Source organism: Homalodisca vitripennis, chromosome X (genome assembly GCF_021130785.1).
Source record: "Homalodisca vitripennis isolate AUS2020 chromosome X, UT_GWSS_2.1, whole genome shotgun sequence".
Taxonomy (NCBI): domain Eukaryota; kingdom Metazoa; phylum Arthropoda; class Insecta; order Hemiptera; family Cicadellidae; genus Homalodisca; species Homalodisca vitripennis.
This window is the reverse complement of record NC_060215.1, coordinates 39,705,155-39,726,468: the sequence shown is the minus strand read 5'-3', so window position 1 is coordinate 39,726,468 and position 21,314 is coordinate 39,705,155. Positions and strand designations below refer to the sequence as shown.

At 31.9% G+C, this 21,314-nt stretch overlaps 1 protein-coding gene across 5 annotated transcripts in view; it reads left to right on the top strand.

Moving 5' to 3' along the window:
- The first annotated feature begins 2,494 nt into the window (after positions 1-2,494).
- LOC124368941 (peregrin) overlaps positions 2,495-21,314 on the top strand; it is a 146,140-nt gene continuing 127,320 nt past the window's right edge. For 3 of the 5 annotated variants that reach the window (XM_046826498.1, XM_046826497.1, XM_046826501.1), the window contains exons 1-2: positions 2,496-2,827; positions 13,622-13,886. In XM_046826498.1, the coding sequence (XP_046682454.1) occupies positions 13,622-13,886 (265 nt within the window). In that variant the 5' untranslated portion in view covers positions 2,496-2,827. Of the gene's footprint in view, positions 2,828-13,621; positions 13,887-21,314 lie in introns of all 5 variants that reach the window. The other 2 variants (XM_046826500.1, XM_046826499.1) reach the window with 2 other exon arrangements.

Below are 21,314 nucleotides of genomic sequence, written 5' to 3'. Positions count from 1 at the left end.
TGCTTGGCTTACGCTATAAATGTCGTAACTAACATCTACGTTTTCCGGTTTACACCGCGTCGAAACATTGTTTATACAATCTTCAAATAATTCGGCTTCGCTGTAGAGAGCCATCTTTAATCAACATATGTTAAACCAAAACAGATGTAAAGAAAGCGATGGTTTAACATATGTTGATTGAAAATGGCTCTTCACATTGAGGAATAAATATTTCAAGAATGTAACTGTGTAATTAGTTTTCTGACGTGATATGAACAGTGAATATGCTAGTATAGCTGGTTCTTCAGCTACGAACCTCCTAATATATGTTTGTCAATGCCTTAACTAGTGGACCGTAGTCAAACCCCTGGCAGATACAGTGTCCGACAATAAAGTCATTTCTAGAGTCTATGACCAACTCCAGTGTTACCTGTGACCAAAGCCATCAAGACCTGGAAACGAGATCTTTTCTCTTCTTAATTTATGTAAATAGCATCACTAATGAACCATAAGAACGTTTTACTATTTTATTACTGATTAGTATCATCGATATTAAGGAATCTTTTTTCGTACATTTTAACTCAGATTAAATTAAGGATTCAGAAGTTTTATTTGAAATAAAATGGAAAGTATTGAGTTATTATTTATTTTTATAATTCTCAACCAAAATAGATGACACGACCGCTAAGCTAAGCTATGGATTTTCAAAGCCTTATCTAAAAAAAAACAAGCCAGCTGGAATTAAAAATAAAATATTTCGATTTGAAAAATAAACTCTAGTGAAATGTTTATAACAAACTGAATAATTGAATATTAAATAAAAATATAATTTCCAAGAACAAATAAATTAAAGGATTTGTAGCAAAATCAAACAATTTCAAACAAAACAAATGTATTTTCTTATATGAAATAAAGTTCAAATAAAAATTTACGTTCTGTCACGAAATAAAATAATATATAAATAAATCAAATAAAATATAAATGTTAATAAGTTCTTTTTCATCAAACATTAAACCAATTTTGAAAATTTGTTTTTCTAATTTTCTTCTAACTTTAAGTACAGGATTAAAAATCAAAATATTTCGATATCTGTAGGAGATAAACAATAAAAATTGAGTTTAAATTAAAATACGAGTAAAACAAAATTATAATATTACTGCTTACGAATCAATTGAAAGATGAGTTTGTTATATCACAATCTACCGCGAATATCACCGCACTTACAAGTTAACAAAGTACCTTCGAACTCACCGAGAGTAAAACTGAGATCGGGCAGAACTTTGGTATCGAGATAAGTATTTTCCACTCCATCTGGTTCTTAACACCACATATAGCTTTACTAAGTTGCCAGCAACTAGATAGACCAAGGGAGTCATATGTTTAATGGTGATAGTATTGATTTTTTCTGTTAATCAGATTTAACCAGTTCAGTCGACTATTGGGACTATAGAATCAACTTTGAGAATGTTGAGTTAAGCTTTATTTCATCTCCCGTTCACTGCAGATTAAAAAAAGTTAGCGATGTAGACGTTCGAAGTGAACTCTGCATCGTTTCGACATCATATACACCTAGACTACAAAAGAGCTCTGTCTGGTTTGACCAGCAGCCTTCCTTAGATGGAGAGATGCTCTAATTTTCTCATCAGGTCCACTACGATGTTTTAAACACAAACCTAGAGCTCGGGGAGCAACCGAAATATTCTACCCATAACATCTTGATTGCACTTGATGGTTGCACAATATTGTCTTACTGTAAATTCAAATGTGTATCAAAAACAAGTATTTCTCGTAGACATTGTAACAACATAATAAGTATCATGTAATTTATAAATTGTAAAATTTTATAATAAGGTACAAGGTTATTACTAAAACAAATTGCTACACATAGACCACACGTTGTCAAGTACACGATCAGCAAATTCGATTCGCGTCACCACCATAGCAGAAAACAATAATTGCAATCTGCATCAGTGGAAGTGATTTGATAATATAGGAATTGACATACACTCCTGTCATTAATGATCTATTTGATTCTATTCGGCCAGCTCGAAAAATATTCGATCAGTTTGATTCTAAAATATACGTTTTATTAAACAATATCGGTAAGTATTTTCCCTACAAACACCAATGTCTAGGAAACATCGACGCACAGTCACAACTATTAATTGGAAAACATCGGACAGAACCCTTAACATCTGTGTTTAAAATACAAATCGGTCATCAATGTTATTCCTTATTCCCTACTCTCTAGTCATTATTGCTAAAATCCAAGCTGTAAACAACAGCATTATTATTAAATAAAGTAATTTAGTTTTTTATGTACTAATATTGTATATTGTTTGAGAACGAAAAGGAAACTTCGAAAAAATAAACGATTTTAATGTTTTCCAGTCTCCACCAAAACGACTGAAAAAATAAAGTTGTTTTTACAGTATAAACTTTAACAAAGTACTATTAGATCAAAGATTGTGAGATAAAACGGAAGCCAAGCCAACAAAATAATAAACATTGTGACTGCAGTTAATGTTGTGAATGGGATGGGGAAAAAAATCTAGCCTATCAACATAACCGTTAAGTATATAAGTTTATACTCAACATTAAATTTTATAATTTTTGTTTATTTTTGCAAATAACTAATTGTGATTTTATACATGATAGGTTATTAAGATCTATGTCATTTTTATAAATCTTATGTTAGAACTATTTCAAAGTTGTAGGTTTAGGGCTGGTGGACTTTGAGCAAAAAATTAAGATGAATCGGTTTTAGCTTTGTTCAAAAATTTTTATTTGAATAGTTTATAAAATTGATCAATAAAACAGTGTTATATAGCAGCATTGATGCAACAAGGTAAGCTCAATTTACTACAGACTTAATTTCCTTTGTCTGACAATTTGTCTTAGTCTAGTTAGGCTACATAGCCTAATATTTAGAATAGAAATAGGTTAGATCTACTGGCATGGATAAGGGTATTGTTAATAACATTTGTGTATTATAAGATATGTTATGTGTTTCTTTTTAATATTTTATGGAATAGTTGGTACTTTTGGATAATTACATATTTGATATCTATTGACATTCATGATTATTTGCTGAATGTGAATAACACCAGTTAGGCCTATATATTTTTGGAAATGCTGTTAAAGTAACTTTTAAATTAACAGAGTTTGGTAAATGTTTACTTAAGCCACTTCACAATATTTGTTATTTTTCCATAGAAAAACATTGCTTTAAGAGTGAATTGAAAGACCAACAGAAAACTAATTTCGGAAAGGCCGAAAATGATTTTGGTAATTATCATATTAATGGCCGGAGCGGAAAAATACGTCTTTTGCGTTATTAACTTATTGGAATCGTCCTATAGAACAAAAAAAGTATATGGTTTGATGGGGTGGAAATGGGAAATAACGAAGTTCTAGAACATAAAAAATTAAACAACTATTCACGTGCGGAGTAATATTTCCATGTTGTACATCCACGTTGAGCGTCACATGACCTTTTGTGACCATGATTCAACCTTGTTATGACGTCATCGGATGCGCCGCCATCTTTGCAATCGTAAATGAAAAATAATACTGAAATGAGCAGTATTTTGATCCAAATGAACAATGTTTTTCTTAATTTCGAGCTACAAATTAATTACTTGTTATCAAAATAAGACGAGTGCCTCTGGCCATCAGCGCAGGCTTCCTCTAATATTATAAATATATAGATGGATATTAACAGAGAACTGTTACCATTAGTGTGTTGGCGGATATAGCTGAGCAGCAGCAACAAAAAAGTGGATTTAAAAAAGTTGCAATCATTTAAAACGTTTTTTAGTACTTTTTCTAATTTTCCTATCGCAACGAAACAACAAAGTCTCCTGGTTTAAAAACAACACGCGACCGCACGACAAACAAATACACTCATTATTAACAATTCCATATTCAATTAAAAAGGAAATAATTTCGTTTAGGTTAAAATGTAAACTCTTTACGTGCCCTACTAAACACTCCGACACACACAATTTACTAGGGTTTGTCGAACTAGTGGATGGTTGATTTATAATTGTAACGGCACTCACTCAATCCAACCTACTGAACACGATATCTTGTGAAGCTCTTACTCATGCCCCGGAGAACTCAGATAACAGATACGTTATGAGGCTGCTATCAGTCCCGGCCGCAGATAATATTCAAGTAAACAGATTATCCAGACACAGCACACAAACTGAACATTATAACATTAGAAACTTAACTACTTATGAATATACCCCCTAAAATCATGTTATTTGTCATTTGCACCCCCTAATACTATATATATTTTTTGTTCAGGAGGGTGAGCAGAATACGTTGATAACGTCAAATTCGTGATTTGCCGTCTCGGCCTTTAATCTTATAATATCCATGATTTTGAAAAATCTCATAAAAGGAACTAGTAGTCGAACTGACTGACAGTAATGCCTCAGTCCATCATCACAGACTCCAGCACCGGAGCTGCCCTGCACTGATGGCGAGGAATTACAAACATCCTTCTAGATAGTACTGATCAGTGAAATATAAAATTCAAATAGCCTGGTCACTAATGCTTTAGAACTAAAAATATTACAGACTCACATACCCTAACCTTATTTTTTTTATGTAGAAAATGAATGGCGCTTTCATAAAAGTACAAAAAGAATTTAAATTCAAATTACTAATAGAAATAGAATAGAATAGAAACACTTCTTTGTTGAGGTGAAATTTGGACCGTATGGTCCTTTCTTACATTTACCCTCCTAAACAAAATTAATCTTAATAGTACAAAATAAGGCTTATTAACTAAATTTACTAACACAATATTCGATTCACTTTTCCATTCACACAGTCATGATTCAAAGAGTAGCCCCGCCACCCGCCACGATCATCTGGTCCAGGGATCTTCGTCTCAGCACCGCCTCAAACGGTTCCCGGCTCTCAGTTTGTTTGACAAAATTTGGTAAGGAGTTCCATAATCTACAGGCGGTAACGGTGAAGGATTGGTTATAGGTTGTGGTTCTTTGTATTGGAATTCTGAGACAGTGCACCAGACAAAGTTTTTCTTGTACCACTCCCTGCCAAAAACTGAAAGTTTTTAGATAAATATTTTGTTGAATCCGTGTTAATAATGGAGTACAACAATGACAAAATGCGAATTGATCTTGAATCAGCTAATTTTAGAATTGATGACTGAATAAAATATGGCGTAACATAATCCCTTAGATGTAAATCAAACATAAAGCAAATGCAGTAATTTTGTGCTCTTTGCAGCTTAGTGCTAAGGACTACAGTCATGTCATTGATTACAGAGTTGCAGTAGTTAAAGTAGGGAAACTCAAGTGATTTTATCAACAGAAGTTTAATGTGAAATGGTAGAAGTCCTTGCATTCGTTTCAGTGTGTGTACAGCAGCAAACACCCTGTTACAGGTGTACACCACTGCATCGGTCCATCCAAGTTTGTTGTTTATGATTAGTCCTAGACTTTTCACCCTTTCAACGTATGGTAAAAGTTTTCCGCCTACAGTTATTTTCTGTGTATTTTGTAGGTCAATAGAGTTGGCAAGTCGTTGATGACAGACAATCATGGGTTGGGTTTTGTCCGGATTAAGCTTAAGTCCATTTTTAAAGACCATTGAACAAGTCATATGGCTTCATTGATCCGCTTCAAAGTATGGTCTATGTCGATAATGCTTAATTGTGAGTAGATTTGTAAGTCATCAGCATAACAGTGAAATTTTCAATATCGCAATACAATGTTAATGTCATTTATGTACACAATAAAAAGTAGTGGGCCAAGAATTGATCCTTGCGAAACTCGCAAAGTTACAGTTCTGAAATCAGACATTAAGTTGTAATTACACGCACACTGCTTTCTGTCCCTTAGATATGATTTTATCCATGTTAAAGCTTTGTCAGAGAATCTTAAATTTTTAAGCTTTTTAAATAGAATTTTATGAATAATTGTATTGAAGGCCTTGCTGAAATTGAATAGAACTAGTAAGATATAAAGACCTCGATATATTATATATTATTATTAAGATATATATAGGCCTAAGATATATTATTTTATCCATGGCTAATCGCATGTCATTAGTTATTTTCAGAAGTGCAGTTTCTGTACTATGGTTTTGGCAAACGCCAGACTGAAAAACATTAATAATATTATTTTTGCATAAGAAATCTGATATTTGGGAATGAACTATTCGCTCAAGGCCTTTTGAGAGAGCTGTTAAGATACTAATTGGTCGGTAGTCGTGGAGTTCAGATGGAGATTTCATTTTATTTAGTGAATGAACTAAGGCAGACTTCCATTGTGTGGGGAAAATACCTGTTGTGAGAGATTTTTATAAATTGCTGTAATGACAGGGATTATACACGAGTTAGTATAAAAACAACTCAATACATTTCTGGCCATTCTAACACCGTAATAAGTTATATACTTTAAAGTGTACTCACGACACTAACTTTTACATTGAACGTGAAGAAAAACTCACTCACTAGCACTAAAAAGGAGTATAACAAAAGTTTTGCTGTAAATTACCAAATCTAACCAATCAGGAAAAGTCGAGATGTCCAAAGAAGTTGTGCAATGACTAACAGGATCAAAATAACAAAGGAAAAACGATGAATGATCTTTACCATGGAACTAATAACTATGGGAAAAATAACGAAAAACAGAAAAAAGTACTGAAAAAATTGTTAAAAGTTATTTTAGTTTGATGTAGGTAATGGGGCTAAAGTAAACATTATCCCAAAGTAATAACTCTAAGCCTAACCTTTAGAGGTTCTTTATCAATATTTGTTGTCATTATTAGTAAACTGGGAGAGGAAACAAATGTAATTTGGTTGACCAAACTTTGTCATAACTCATATCCCCTTAAGAATATAAACACATGGTCAAAGCTTGATAGATGAGACATTAGTAAATAAGGATAGAGCATATTAATCCGCAACAGTTACTTTTTATCTATCAAACATCCAGTAAAAATATTTAAACTGCTTACTCAAATAACTCCCAGTAGATTTATTCCCCTAGTAGAGGCTTGACCTAATTCCTCATAAACAGCCTTTTCATGAACCAGTCCTTTCTTCCAAAATACCTGCCTCCTGGTTTCTGGTTTACTTATTTCTATAAGAGACACAAAAACCTCCAGAAAAGAACCCCTTGTCGAATAACAATTCAACAAAAAACCCCTGGTACGTTAAATTAATTTGTGCATTAAAATATTATGGTGCTAATTAAGTTATCATCACTAGGACTCTATTTGATTAAAGTTAAATTCGTAGTAGTTTAAATTCAGTTTATTATTAATTTGTTGGTACTTTTTAATAGTTTCTGTACAAAACCAAAATGATCGTATTAAAAAGTTTGTAAGGGGAAGAGTCTATGCAATATTACATAAACAGTGTTGATGTACTATGTTTATAGACAGGATTTGAACTTTCACTTATCCTATACTTTCTGTGGATACATTCCCATACATAGACATAGTCATTCGTTATGAATTTTATTCTTTATAATAACAAAAAAAGCTGACTTCACATATTTTTGATATAGTGTTACAGAAAAATCCTAACTGCAAAACACTGTGTAAGTTTATGGTTGTGTAACCAATATAATACCGGGTGTTCAAAATTTTATGCACATTGAAGGGATCTAAGAAACTATAAAAATAAATAGAGTTCATCATATAAAAATAGTTAAATTACCTAATTAAATTTTAACACAACTTTGTTTACTCTAATTAAGAAAGAATATAATAAAAAAATGTAATTCTTTTATGTAATAGGAATGTAAATATCTGTACGTCAGAACCACACTAGCGTAACTCCAAATTTTTCGATATTCTGGTTTTGAGCATTCTGTATATATTTTTTTCTGCTTTATAAAGCCATAACAATGTAACTCCTTAAAAAAAAACCTAGCAGGAAATAGGAGTGTTTGAAATAGCTTAATTCCAAAGGGATGTAAAGAACCAGAACAGCGTAAGGTCACTTAATATGTTATGGTCCTCACAAAAATTTAAAAAGTACAGAGCGTAACTCCAGCTGGGGAGTTACGCTACTCTGGCTCAACTTTATTGTTGCTAGAATGGTTGATACAAACAGCTGTTTTATTTTCTAGAGTAGTTGTTGCATGTCTCAGCTGATTGGTCGAATGTGAAATTTACATGAATTGATGCCCTAACCTAAACTTATAGTTTCATTAACATGAGCAGCAGAGCGAAACTTATTTTACAATTAGCTTTGGAGGACAATGTAAATAATTCTCAGCAATTACTATTATTACCAGAACAAACTACTAAAGAAAACAATGAAACAAACGTCTTAAGCTTGTCTTCGATGGACACAAATCCTGCACCCTCATTGACATCATTTACAGGTAAGCCTGGTTAAAATATACTTATACAATTACTTGTGTTGCAAACCAATTTTTTTTACTGTTATAACTCTTAGCCCTCATTTTTTTCTAACAACTGGTATTATTCTTTTGTTAAACCTCTGGGTCCCAAAAAACTTGTTAAAAACTCTCCAGCAACTTCATCCCTACCACTTATAGGGTTAAAACACTTATTGGTAATCAAATTGGTATAGATTGATAAATCTGTTTACAATACTGGTGTGAGTTACTTTCAAGTGGCTGAGCCTATCCGTACAAAATTAAATTATAAGCATACCACAACAATAATTATACTATTAGCCTATTTTCACTGAAGGTCCGTAAAAAATACAATAAATTTATATTTTGCAGGCAGTTGATCCGTTTGTTCTTCTCAACAATGAAAATGAATATATAATGGAAGTCGAATCAGAAAGTAATAAAGAATTCGCTACTGATGAAAATATTGTTTGGAATGATGGTATTACCAACCAGGATTTTCAGTCATATGATATCTCCTTTTCATCGCAAGGTAAGTGTTCATCAAGAATGTTTTAAACTCACTACTATAAAAGACTGCAGTATAATAAGCGACCACCCCGTCGAATACCAGTATATCGATAGTCAATATCGAAACTATTGAGTACATAAACATTCGAATTATAAATATTTAAAATTAATAACATTGTCATCTGTTATTATTTTTAGATATTACAGCTGAATTAGACTGTGAATTGAAAATAACTATGATGTAATTACGGTAGGATATTTTGGTTGTGGTAGATAATCACGAATATCGATACTAACGATTATATGAATAGTCGATATACTGTTAATCGACTGATGGTCATTTATTATATTGCAGCCCTATAAAACCATTCACCATGATGGGAAAGTTTTGTAAATTATAGTAGACTTGTTTTTTGTCATACTACACAAATAATAGCTATTTGGTATACTTAAGCTTACCCATGAAGTGAGTGTTTTTTCGTTCTTACAGATTAAGTGTGTTACAAGTACATTCATACGTATATATTTATCTTAATTTTGGTGCCATATACAACTAATTCATATTTTTAAAGCTGCTTTGATGATTGCAAACTGCTAAAAATATGTAGTTTTACCATGCTTGATATTGCAATTTTAATCTCAAGTTTGACATTCGGGCCTTCTTTTTGTAGAGACAAATTTTTATGTTGTACAAAATGTGAATAAAATTTCAATAAAAACAAATGTTTTGTCATACTAATTTACAAATGATTCTACCAAGGCTTTCATACATTAGTTCATACTGGACCTAAAAATGTGATGCTTAAACACTTCTAATTATATATACTTTAATTATGATCTTCAGCGGTTGTGTTATCAAGTTTTAAATTTATAATACCACATTTATAAACCGATAATTCACAATTTCATATTTTTCAGGCTAGTTGCTGAAGAAGAGGATAGTCTTCAAGAATTGGCTGTCTCTGGTAATGCAGATATCCCATCACCAGGAACTTCTGTTTTGTCATCTAACGTAGATGACACTGATATTGATAGCACATACTGTCCTCGTTTCAACTCAGAGTCAGAAACTATCTACTGATGAGTCTATAGTGAGTATTCCTAGAGTTGCTTCAAAAGGTTTCAAGTGACAGTACTTCTTATGTGAGGAGGAGCCAAAAGATAGCTCAAGACAAAATTCTACTGGTTCCTTACACTGATTCGGACACGGAGGAAGAAGCAAACAAAACCAATCCTAATGTAAAAAAAGGAAAGAAGAGGGTGAGGAATGAAAACAAATGGAAAAAAATGTGTGAGGAAACAGCTAAGAGTTAGTGGAAAAAAACTATCTTAGTGCTAAGGGAGCAGAGATTAAAGCAAGATCTCTGAAATCTCCCTTGCAAATCTACTTGCCGTCTCAAGTGCTATCAGCGCTTTACCAAAGATCAGAGAGAAGGTATATTTTCAGATTTTTGGAGAGAAGACAGAGACTGGGATTCTAACGTCAGTTTGTTGTTTCCTGTATAAGCAGCAAGCCTGTCGCTAGGTCCAGGAAGAAAGATGGCTCAAAGGGAAACCGGGCTCAAAGTAATAAATTTAGTTTTCAAATAAATAGTTGTGAAGAAATAGTCTGCAAAACATTTTTCCTAAACACTCTGGCTATCTCTGAGATGTTTATGCGAATACCACAACAGAAAACAAGCAAGACAGGAATGGTTGTTGAGCCTGACCAAAGAGGTAAACATGTACCTGGAACAAAAAAATTAAGAATGAAATAATAGATGGGAATTAAATCTCATATTTCAAAATATCCAGCGTATCAAATCCATTACAGCAGAGAACGTACAAGCAGGAAATATTTGGGCAATCACCTCAACATTAACAAAATGTATGGACTGTATGTTGAAGAGTGTAGAGAAAAACAAGTTTAATCCTGCAAAGAAGTGGGTTGTTTAGCAAAGTGTTTTAATGAGGACTTTAATCATGGCATTCAAGTTACCAGACAATGACACATGCGATGTGTGTGATGAATTTGAATGTAGATTGAAGAATAAACAAAATTCAGAAGAATTGGAAGAGATTAGCAGGAGACACAAGAGCATTTAGATGAGGCTGCGTCCAGATATCGTTTGAAAAAGGGAAGACAAACTTCATGGAAAAAGAAGATCACAAAAGCAAAGTAGTAATGGCTGACCTTCAAAAATGGTATCCCTACACCTAATCTTACAAATTCACAAAGCTTTTTACCTAAGGAAACTTTGGACACTAAATTACACGATTCATGATCCTGCAAACAATAAGACCTGGTGCATGCTATGGGATGAAGTAACAGGGGGTAGAGTGGAAGTGAAATGGCCTCTTGTTTTTATGCTTGGGCAAGTAGAGATATTATTGAAAGCGGAATTGAGAAATTAACCGTCTGGACAGACAACTGTAGCGGACAAAACCGTAACATGAACATGATTTTTAATGTATATATGGTTATTGAAAACTAGTCCAAACTTGAGAGAGATAAATCACAAATTTTTGCTTCCAGGTCACACACATATGGAAGTAGATGGCCAACACAGTATAATTGAAAGAGCCAAGAAACATATTTCTGGCAACACAATATATACATGTAATGATTGTGCAAATTTTATTGCTTCCTGTAAGAAGAAAGACCCCTTTGAAGTTAAGAGAATGAATTTAGAAGATTTTCTAGATTTCATGGCCATTGTGAAAGGCAGAAAATCTGCTTTCGTAGCAAGAAAGAAAAACACTGATGGTGAACCCTTTTTGATATCTGCAACTGTGTGGTTGCAACTTAGATCTGACAAAGTGGGTGTTCTTTTTTACAAAAACTAATTTTAAAAAATGACACGTTCAAAGAAGTTTGACCTAACCAGACGATCTCTGAGAAATCAAGAAGTTACAATGCCTACAACCATCCCTCAGCTAAGACAGAGCAAAAAGCCAATCAGCTCACAGAAATACAGAGATCTCATGACAATTTTTACAATGGGTACCTAATGAGTATAAAGCTTACTTTCAACTCCTGCCCCATGGAGAGGATGCGGGAGACTTTCCAGATGAAGATTCAACGTCAGTTGAGTTATTTTTAAAAAATATTTATCATCTACCAATGAATTTCATGTTTTAATTTTTGACTTAACCTTACTTATGTAAACACATTAATAAATAAGTATTATTAATTTAGATGTATATAAAAATAAAAGCGTATCTTAAATATATGTGTTTTTTATTTTGAACCATAACAGCGTAAGTCCTTACCAAGCTATTAAAAAATTTCAAAAAAAATTATTAAACCAAAGTCATGAATAATTTCACCTCTAAAAACATAAAAAACATAATAATTCATAAACAGTCCAAAGCCATAGAATTGTTACAGTAAAGAAACATATGTTTCTTACAAGTTTTGTGCTCTCCTGTAAAATTAGTGACATGTGAGTTGCGCTAGTCTGGTTCTGAGGTACAGATATAAAGACTCAGTTTTAAGCAGCTTTTAATTTACAAACAGTTTTAAATGTGGCCTTTTCTCAGCATCACGCACATCCTATGATTTCAACATCCTATTAGTCTTTAAGATATCTTTAAGAACAAAGTTTGTCATTATTGGTGTGTCACTGCTAAAATATTTTGCAGAAATAGCAGGAATATTATGTAACTTTAAACTCTCTTTGTAAACCATTTATTCTTTGTAATTTAAGTTAATTTTTAATGGTGGGATATTGATACTTTATAACTTGGAATAAGGTTTAGTTACTTATTAATCCTTCCCCGGTCCAATTCCAAAACACGCTCCTATGCTACTAAGCCGAACTGCTGTGCATGTACACTTACTCGAGGTTTTGGTAAGAAGGCCAATAGACTAATAAATGTCACATATGCCACCTAATAGGCACCCACTAAATTACCTCCTTTCTAGTTAAAAAGGAGTTCAATATGTATATTTAAAAAGAAATGTTCCACAATATTAATAACAACTTTGAACAGTTTAATAGTTTTATCGAAGGAGTTTGATGCACTTATTGATAATATTAGTAATTGTGCATTATTAAAAATTGGCCTTTTTTAATGATTGCTTAATGTCTTAACATTTTTATAAATAGAATAATTGAATCACTAAATGTTGGTTTTAAGGACAAACACTTGTCAGATGCTGCTAAAATTGATAGGCTAATCATTGTTTTCTTAGTTTATTAGAATAATAAATTAATTAAAGTATATGTAAAGAATTTCATATGTCTATTTTTTTAAAGTACATGGAGTTAGAGTAACCTACTCGTAACCTACTAGAGTAAAGCTTGTATATGCTGTTTAATATTAATATTTTCTTTAACCAAACTGTTCTATACTGGAAACTCAGTTCTTTTGATAATTTAGTACCTAATACCTTCTTGGCAGATATGAGTTAAGGATTTTTAAAATTAATTTAACTAACATTTTCGGTATCAATTGCTGCTATACAAAGAACAGCTGAGTAGTGGGATATATGCTATAACAAATATGAACATCTGAGTGAGGTGGTTTTGTGTGGATGATAATGTATGTGTGTTTGTGATGTTCAGTTAGGAAATAGATAATTGGATAATTTAGAAAATAGTAATTAAAATGTTTGTTATTCAGTAACTTCCCAATTTTAATTGTTAACTTAAGGCTCTTAATGAATAGAATGAGATTTTTGGAAAGATTGAAAATATATACTTCTTTTTATTTTATCAAGCTAGTCTGTTGTATTGTTTTCTTTAGCTTAATTGGCTAATCTTTTTCAGATGGGGCTCGATTTTGATGTGCTGGAATTCTGTCGCAAACTACGCACCTCAAATAAGCCACCATACACATGTCCTGTGGTGGAATGTGGAAAGGAATACAAGAGTATGTGCGGTCTGCAGTACCATTTGGTAAATTTTGACCATGACAACCCACAGAGCGTTGTGGCGCATACTCAAACTCCACAGTTCGCTGACACTCCCCCAAAAATGGCCATACCTAAAGTCTCACCTTCTTTGGTATCGTCACAACCGCCATCCAAGAAACGTAAGTAGGCCTAATTCAATTTACATTTTACAACTAAATCTCCATTAAAAGAAGTAGTATGTGTCATCTTGTAGTGCCTGATTTATATTGTTTTGTACCGTCAGGTGGGGTTAGTTGGCCAGCCTGGGTAACTTTGGCTACTATGAGGTAAAAATATGTTTTTTTTTGTAGTGGCACCAGATGTTTCACTTTTATATACATAATAGGGAATGGGCAATAGACAATATACTTTAATGACATATTCTTTGAGAACAGTACTTCGAGTCAATACTTAAAAGTCAATACATAGGTTTATGAGTCATGGGATTCATAAAATTAAACATGTTTAGTTGTCAAGAAATTCCTTTTCTGTGTAGTAAGGATTGTCTTGTAGCCATAGATTTAGCTTTCTCTTGAGTGACTTGATTGGTTCTTGTTTGAGATGGTCTGGTAGGCGGTTGAAATATGCTGCTCCCTTGTATGAGAGTTTCCTTCCAAACAGGCTGAGGTGGTGAGTTGGTAGTGTGAAGTCTGCAGCATGACGAGTATTGTTCTGGTGCATGTCTCTATGCCTGAGCTGTGCTGTATTAACAGCATGTAGAATCACTTCTTGAGTGTGAAGTGATACTAGTGTGAGGATCTTTAGCTCTTTAAAAGTGTCTTGTGGGGCGATATTTACAAGGCATCTGATTGCTCTTTTTTGTTGTACCAGAATCCTCTCTAGATTGGTATTACTTGTGCCTCCTCAGGTTGCAATACCATACCTCATATGTGATTCAAATAAGGCAAAGTATGCTGTTTTTTCTGCTTCCAAGCCAATTATTTGTTTTAGTCTCCTAATGACATAAGTGCATAATGAGAGCTTTTTGCAGAGGCCATCTACGTGCGCTGTCCAGGACAGGGAAGAATCTATTTTATTCCAAGGTACTTTGTGCTGTTTTTTGACTCTATATCTGGTAGTGGTATGTTAGTGTTGTTTTTGTTTCTGGTAGTAAAGGTTAGCTGGACTGTTTTCTTTTCATTAAGAAACAGTTCGTTTGTTGTGCAGTACTGTTTGGTAATGTTGAGGGCGGTGTTAGTGTTTCTGGTGAGTGTTTCCAGTGATCTATGTGCCAGTGTGATGGCTGTATCGTCGGCGTACATTACTGTATGGCAGGAGTCTTGTAGCCAGCTTGGGAGGTCATTTGTCAATAGGAGGTACTGTATGGGGCCTAGGACATAGCCTTGCGGAACTCCTCTACGTAGACTGATGAGTTCTGATTTGATCTTCTGTTTGATGTTGTTATTTGTGTACTGTATCTCGATAAGCTGCCTCCTGTCATGTAGGTAGCTGTAAAACCAATTTTCCATTGTCCCTGTCACACCTAGAGCTCTTAATTTGGAAAGTAGTCTGTTATGATTAAGACAGTCGAAGGCCTTGCTAAAGTCTAGGAATAGGCTTGTTACTTTGTTTCCCTCTTCTAGTTCGTCAATTATATGTTCTGTGAATTGTATCAGGGCAGTGGCAGTTGACCTTCCTTTTAGAAATCCATGTTTTTGGCTTGTGAGCAGTTTGTTTTGCTGTAGTAGGTGAAGGAGAAGTTTTTCCAGAACTACTTTTTCTATTGTTTTTGAGAAAGTCAAGATGAGGGAAATTGGTCTATTATAGCTGCCTGTGCTGGTGGTTTTGCCATTTTTGTATTTCGGCTACACTTTTGCAATTTTCAGTAGATCAGGGAAAATTCCTTGTTGGAGTGATTTATTTGTAATATCTTTCAGGGGGATTGTTAACTCTTGGTTAGTTTTGCTGATATCTCGTCAATGCCTGAAGAGGTTTTTGGTTTGAGTAAGTGTAACGTGTCTATAGTAAGGTTATCTTCTATAAACAAATCACCAACTATTTTTGTTTTAGTATAAGAGCGATTAATTGTGTTCTGAACTAATAACCCTTTATTTTAAGAATGCACAAGTTCCAATGGAATTCAATAATTAAACTCAGTATAAAATAATAGTAATTTTAATAAAATTTAAAATCAATAATACAGCAACGCCAAGCTATCTTTTTTACTTAGAATTTATTCTCAATTATTTCATGTTTTTAACCCATCAAAGTTCACAAGTCCAGTCTTAAAACTAACAATCAATCAATCATTCAATAATTGTGTCCTTCAAGTTCTCAGTGCTAATGTTTCAACACAAACTCAAAATAAAAATCTTCATTAAACTTCAAAATAAAATAATCTTCTTATAATCTAAAATACAACAAATAATAAAAATACGACTTCTTCTCAAAATAAAAATCAAACAAATTAAGATAATATTAATATTTAATTTATGAACAAAGACAATGTCCAACCAGTTAAAGTCAAAATTGTATCAATTTCAAACTACTTTATTTTCTGTAAATTTCCAATTTACAAATTATTGAATTATCTAGAATTATCCGCTTGCTTTGAATGTTAAATTTAGGAACTTGTTAAATATATATATAGAATCTCAGAAGATTAAATAAATTTTCTTTTGCAGTAGATTATTCTGATTAAAACCAAATTGAACAGGAAAAGATCATCAAGTAATTTTCTATTTCAATATTAAATTCTAACTTTCACAGTACCTCGCACATCTGCTGAAGGACTTCTCCAAGTAACTAAAATGACTATTATAGATTAATTAATTCAAACTTGAGACTTTAAATTTTGAAAATAAATTTTAATCTTACAACTCAACAAACTCAACCTTCTTCCCGAAAAAATCAAAACGGCAAAGAGTAGGCTAAACCTTAATACGTCTACACTCTCTGAGCACACAGCAAAGAATCTTCTTGAAAACGTGGTTGAAGCCACCGGAAGGATCTAGAAGTCCCTCCCAACCATCTAATCAAGCTAACATTGGCCAATCAAAATTGAGCAACACAATGTCTGAGTTGAATGGTACCTATCCAACCCAGACATGTAACCTGTGCTCAATACCTACATACAAAAGGAAGCTTCTAGCATTCCTTGAACCCGAATTGACAAGAAATTCAGCACTGCTGGAAGGTTCACAATCTTACAATTCAATTACTATATAAGTTTACAATTCTCTTAATTAAAAATAAAAATATTCCTATAAATAATTCAATAATATAGGAAGCATCCTATATCCTCCCTACCTTCAATGCTAGAAGCAAGGCTTCTAGTAATAATACGGGCAAAACTACTAACATCAATTAGCAAGGGGCTTTATTAATAATGAGGACAAACTACTAACATCAATTAGCAAGAGGCTTTAGTAATAATGAGTGACAAACTACTAACATCAATTAGCAAGAGGCTTTAGAGACCTCACCTACCTTTTACCCAGAAATAAAAAAAAATTTTTTTATACAACATTCACCTTACAAAGTTCAACCTTGAATATCCCTTAAAACCAAGCAGATCAAAGAATAATTTCTTCCTACAATATGTTTACTTACAATTACTTACAATATGTTTACCTAATCACCTACAATAAAAACAAGTTAAATTCAATTTTAAGTTCAGAATATTTAAATTAGTACATCATCAATTAAGTTTACAGTTTTAAAAACACTAAGTTACTTCTCTAAACATTATTCTATTGAAAACCATAATTTATTCTGTTAATTTAATTACACTACATCAAAAACAATCAATTATTTTAGAATCACTATAATCTTGTTACCTAACAAGACTCAGCTATATATAAATCAAATATTTACATTTAATGTTTGGTTAAGTCCAAAACTGATGAAACATATGTTTACAAACAAAGTTTAAAATGTAAACAAACAAGAATTATTAATGAAAGTTAAATATATATATACTATGTTTCTTAACATCAATTAGACTACTAAAATATTATTTATTGTTACAAATCTTTGAATTTTAAAACCTTAATTCTCCAAGTTTGTTTTGTACCTTAAAAGTACATAAAGTATAATAACCTATTTTGAATTTATTACAATTAAGTCAAAAGTTTTAAAGATCCTTAAAACTAATTATTTAATTATAACAAGTTTACTTTTACAATCAATAAGATACTAGTCAGTGTATAAACAATTGATTAATTTTTAAAATGAATTTAAGCAAATACAATGATCTAATATACAAATGATGCAAATACAATTGATGTTTTATATTTATTATCATTAAATCAAAATTTTAAAAGATCTTTAGAAGTAATTATTTAATTATTACAACTTTAGTTCAACAATCAATAAAATATTAGTCAGTACATAAACAATTGATTAATTTTGAAATCAATTTTAAGCAAATACAAGACTCATATTTTTACATAATTCATTAATTTAAATGTAAAGTAAGTATTCTAAAACTAACTATTTCGATGAATTTAGAAATGGAAAGTCTGTAGATAACGGTCCTGGTTATTGATCGAGAGCAGTTAACAATCTTATCTCGGTCCTTTGTTTGTGAGGCCCGCTGATAACGACAGTCCCTTCCGAAGCAGGTTATTCTGCAGACTGCTCCTGGTTCCAGCTCGGTCATCTCCTTCACCTCGCTCACACCCCATGACTTCGTTCCCTGGTTTTGAATTTGTCTCGTTCTCAGCAATGGTTCCATATGAAACATTTATTTAGAACCCTTTAAAAGTATATCTGTAAAGGTTAAATCATCAAATGTCCCTTTTTACTCACTCAGTAGAATTCTTTGTATACCCCCAAAACGTTTAAGTTATTTCATAAATACATTTATTTCGTCAGTCATCAACCTTCAATAATCCACAGCACAAATTTTTACCATAAGGAGCTTTCTACGAGATTCATCTCTTCTCATCTTTAACTGTGCAGTGCAGTGCTGTTAAAATAATGTTCTTTCTTTAAAAATTTTGATAATCATTGTGGTGCAAATTAATACAAGTTAAATTCTTTTTATTTTAATTTTAATCAGTGCTAGTTACTTGTTAAGTTATTATGGATAACCAATCCAGGTAACAATTATATATAAGCTGTATCCTTTTTCACTTAATTATTTTAATCTTAGTTTAGTACTTATAATGAGGTAATATCATGTTGTTCTTTCTCACTTTCACTGTGTAAACATTTACTCAGGGTTGTTGGAACATTTCATGTTATAGACCACAACCTGGGATTTCCACAACAAATACAGATTATTTTTCCATCCAAATTTGTTATTACAATCGGTAGGATAGGACTCACATTCACCAAATATATATAGTGTGTCTGTATGCGTGAAATAAACACATGTCTCATTGTACTTTTCACTCATATGGTAACATGTATGTAGATTTCATAAAACATTAGTAATATCTATAACTAATTGGTTTGTTTATAAAAATCTCACATTATTACATACTCATTAATAGTACAAGTTTCATATATTAAACACTCACAGTCCATGTCCTACCCTTACCACACACGTCTCATTGTACTTTCACTCATATGGTAACATGTATGTAGATTTAATAAAACATTAGTAATATCTATAACTAATTGGTTTGTTTATCAAATCTCACATTATCACATATTCATTAATAGTACAAGTTTCATGTATTAAAAGACTCACAGTCCATGTCCTACCCTGAAATTTACACCATACACTTTCTACACCTATATTCATTTTACCATCATTGTTTTACCACCTTCATGTTCATGCTGTGAACTCGCTTATATACATTTGCATCTCTCAGATCTTGCACCATAAAAACTGACATCTAAAATTACTGCAATAATTTTGTAGGGTCCTTCGTTAATGGCATCCAAACTTCTTTCTCTGAAAATTAACTTTACAATTACACAATATCACCCTTCTTAAATCTAACATTGTTACCATATTTACTTAGTTTCTGATTTTTCAAACATTGTTTGCTTCAAATTTTTTGACTGCACTGATTAATTTATTTTTATTCTTTCCCCTTAATTCATTATCTATTAAGTCCTTCAGATTCCACCTCAAACTTAAACTATTATTTGGTTTATAACTAAACAACAGTTCAAACGGGGTTGATTTCACACTTTCATTGAATGTGCAATTTAGTGACAACTGAATTTTCCCAAATCTTTAGCCCATCCTCTTTTATTTTCAGAATAATAAACAATAAAAACTTGATTTAAAACTTCGTAGGTAGACACTCCCCTTTTAATTAAAAAAAAAATATTTGTATTCTTCAGTAGTTAAACAAGTTGCATTGTCATCCACTATATATTCAGGTAATGAGAAATTATTAAGTAATACTATTTTTCTAAGGCTCTTAAAACACATTACTGATCTTATTTCACGCAGTGGAAGAACAAAGCGAATATTTTCATATCTTCCATAACAATCATTATATATTGATATCCCCCTTAAGATGTTCCACATTGACTACTAGCTCTAATTTAATAAGTTGTCATAATCTTTTTCTTGACTTTACTGCCACAGACCGGTTTAGGATAAACACCCCTAAATTTAATTTCAAACAACAGTTCGTCTTTACTAAGTAGGTCCACCTTCAGCGACATCGTTCACTAATTAAAGTTCAGTACTGTTCACAAAAGTCACTTTATATTAGAGTTTATTCCTAACAGAATTATTTTTTATTAAAAATAATTTATCAATTAATTTAATCTTCCTTAAAAGTTCACACAAACACCAATCACTGTTCAAATCTCCTTCACATCAACCGCTCAATTATACCTAGCAGAGTTGCGCAATTATGTAACGTGTCTATAGTAAGGTTATCTTCTATAAACAAATCACAACTATTTTTGTTTTAGTATAAGAGCGATTAATTGTGTTCTGAACTAATAACCCTTTATTTTAAGAATGCACAAGTTCCAATGGAATTCAATAATTAAACTCAGTATAAAATAATAGTAATTTTAATAAAATTTAAAATCAATAATACAGCAACGCCAAGCTATCTTTTTTACTTAGAATTTATTCTCAATTATTTCATGTTTTTAACCCATCAAAAGTTCACAAGTCCAGTCTTAAAAACTAACAATCAATCAATCATTCAATAATTGTGTCCTTCAAGTTCTCAGTGCTAATGTTTCAACACAAACTCAAAATAAAAATCTTCATTAAACTTCAAAATAAAAATAATCTTCTTATAATATAAAATACAACAAATAATAAAATACGACTTCTTCTCAAAATAAAAATCAAACAAATTAAGATAATATTAATATTTAATTTATGAACAAAGACAATGTCCAACCAGTTAAAGTCAAAATTGTATCAATTTCAAACCACTTATTTTCTGTAAATTTTCCAATTTACAAATTATTGAATTATCTAGAATTATGCCGCTTGGCTTTGAATGTTAAATTTAGGAACTTGTTAAAATATATATAGAATCTCAGAAGATTAAATAAATTTTCTTTTGCAGTAGATTATTCCTGATTAAACAAATTGAACAGGAAAAGATCATCAAGTAATTTTCTATTTCAATATTAAATTCTAACTTTCACAGTACCTCGCACATCTGCTGAAGACTTCTCCAAGTAAC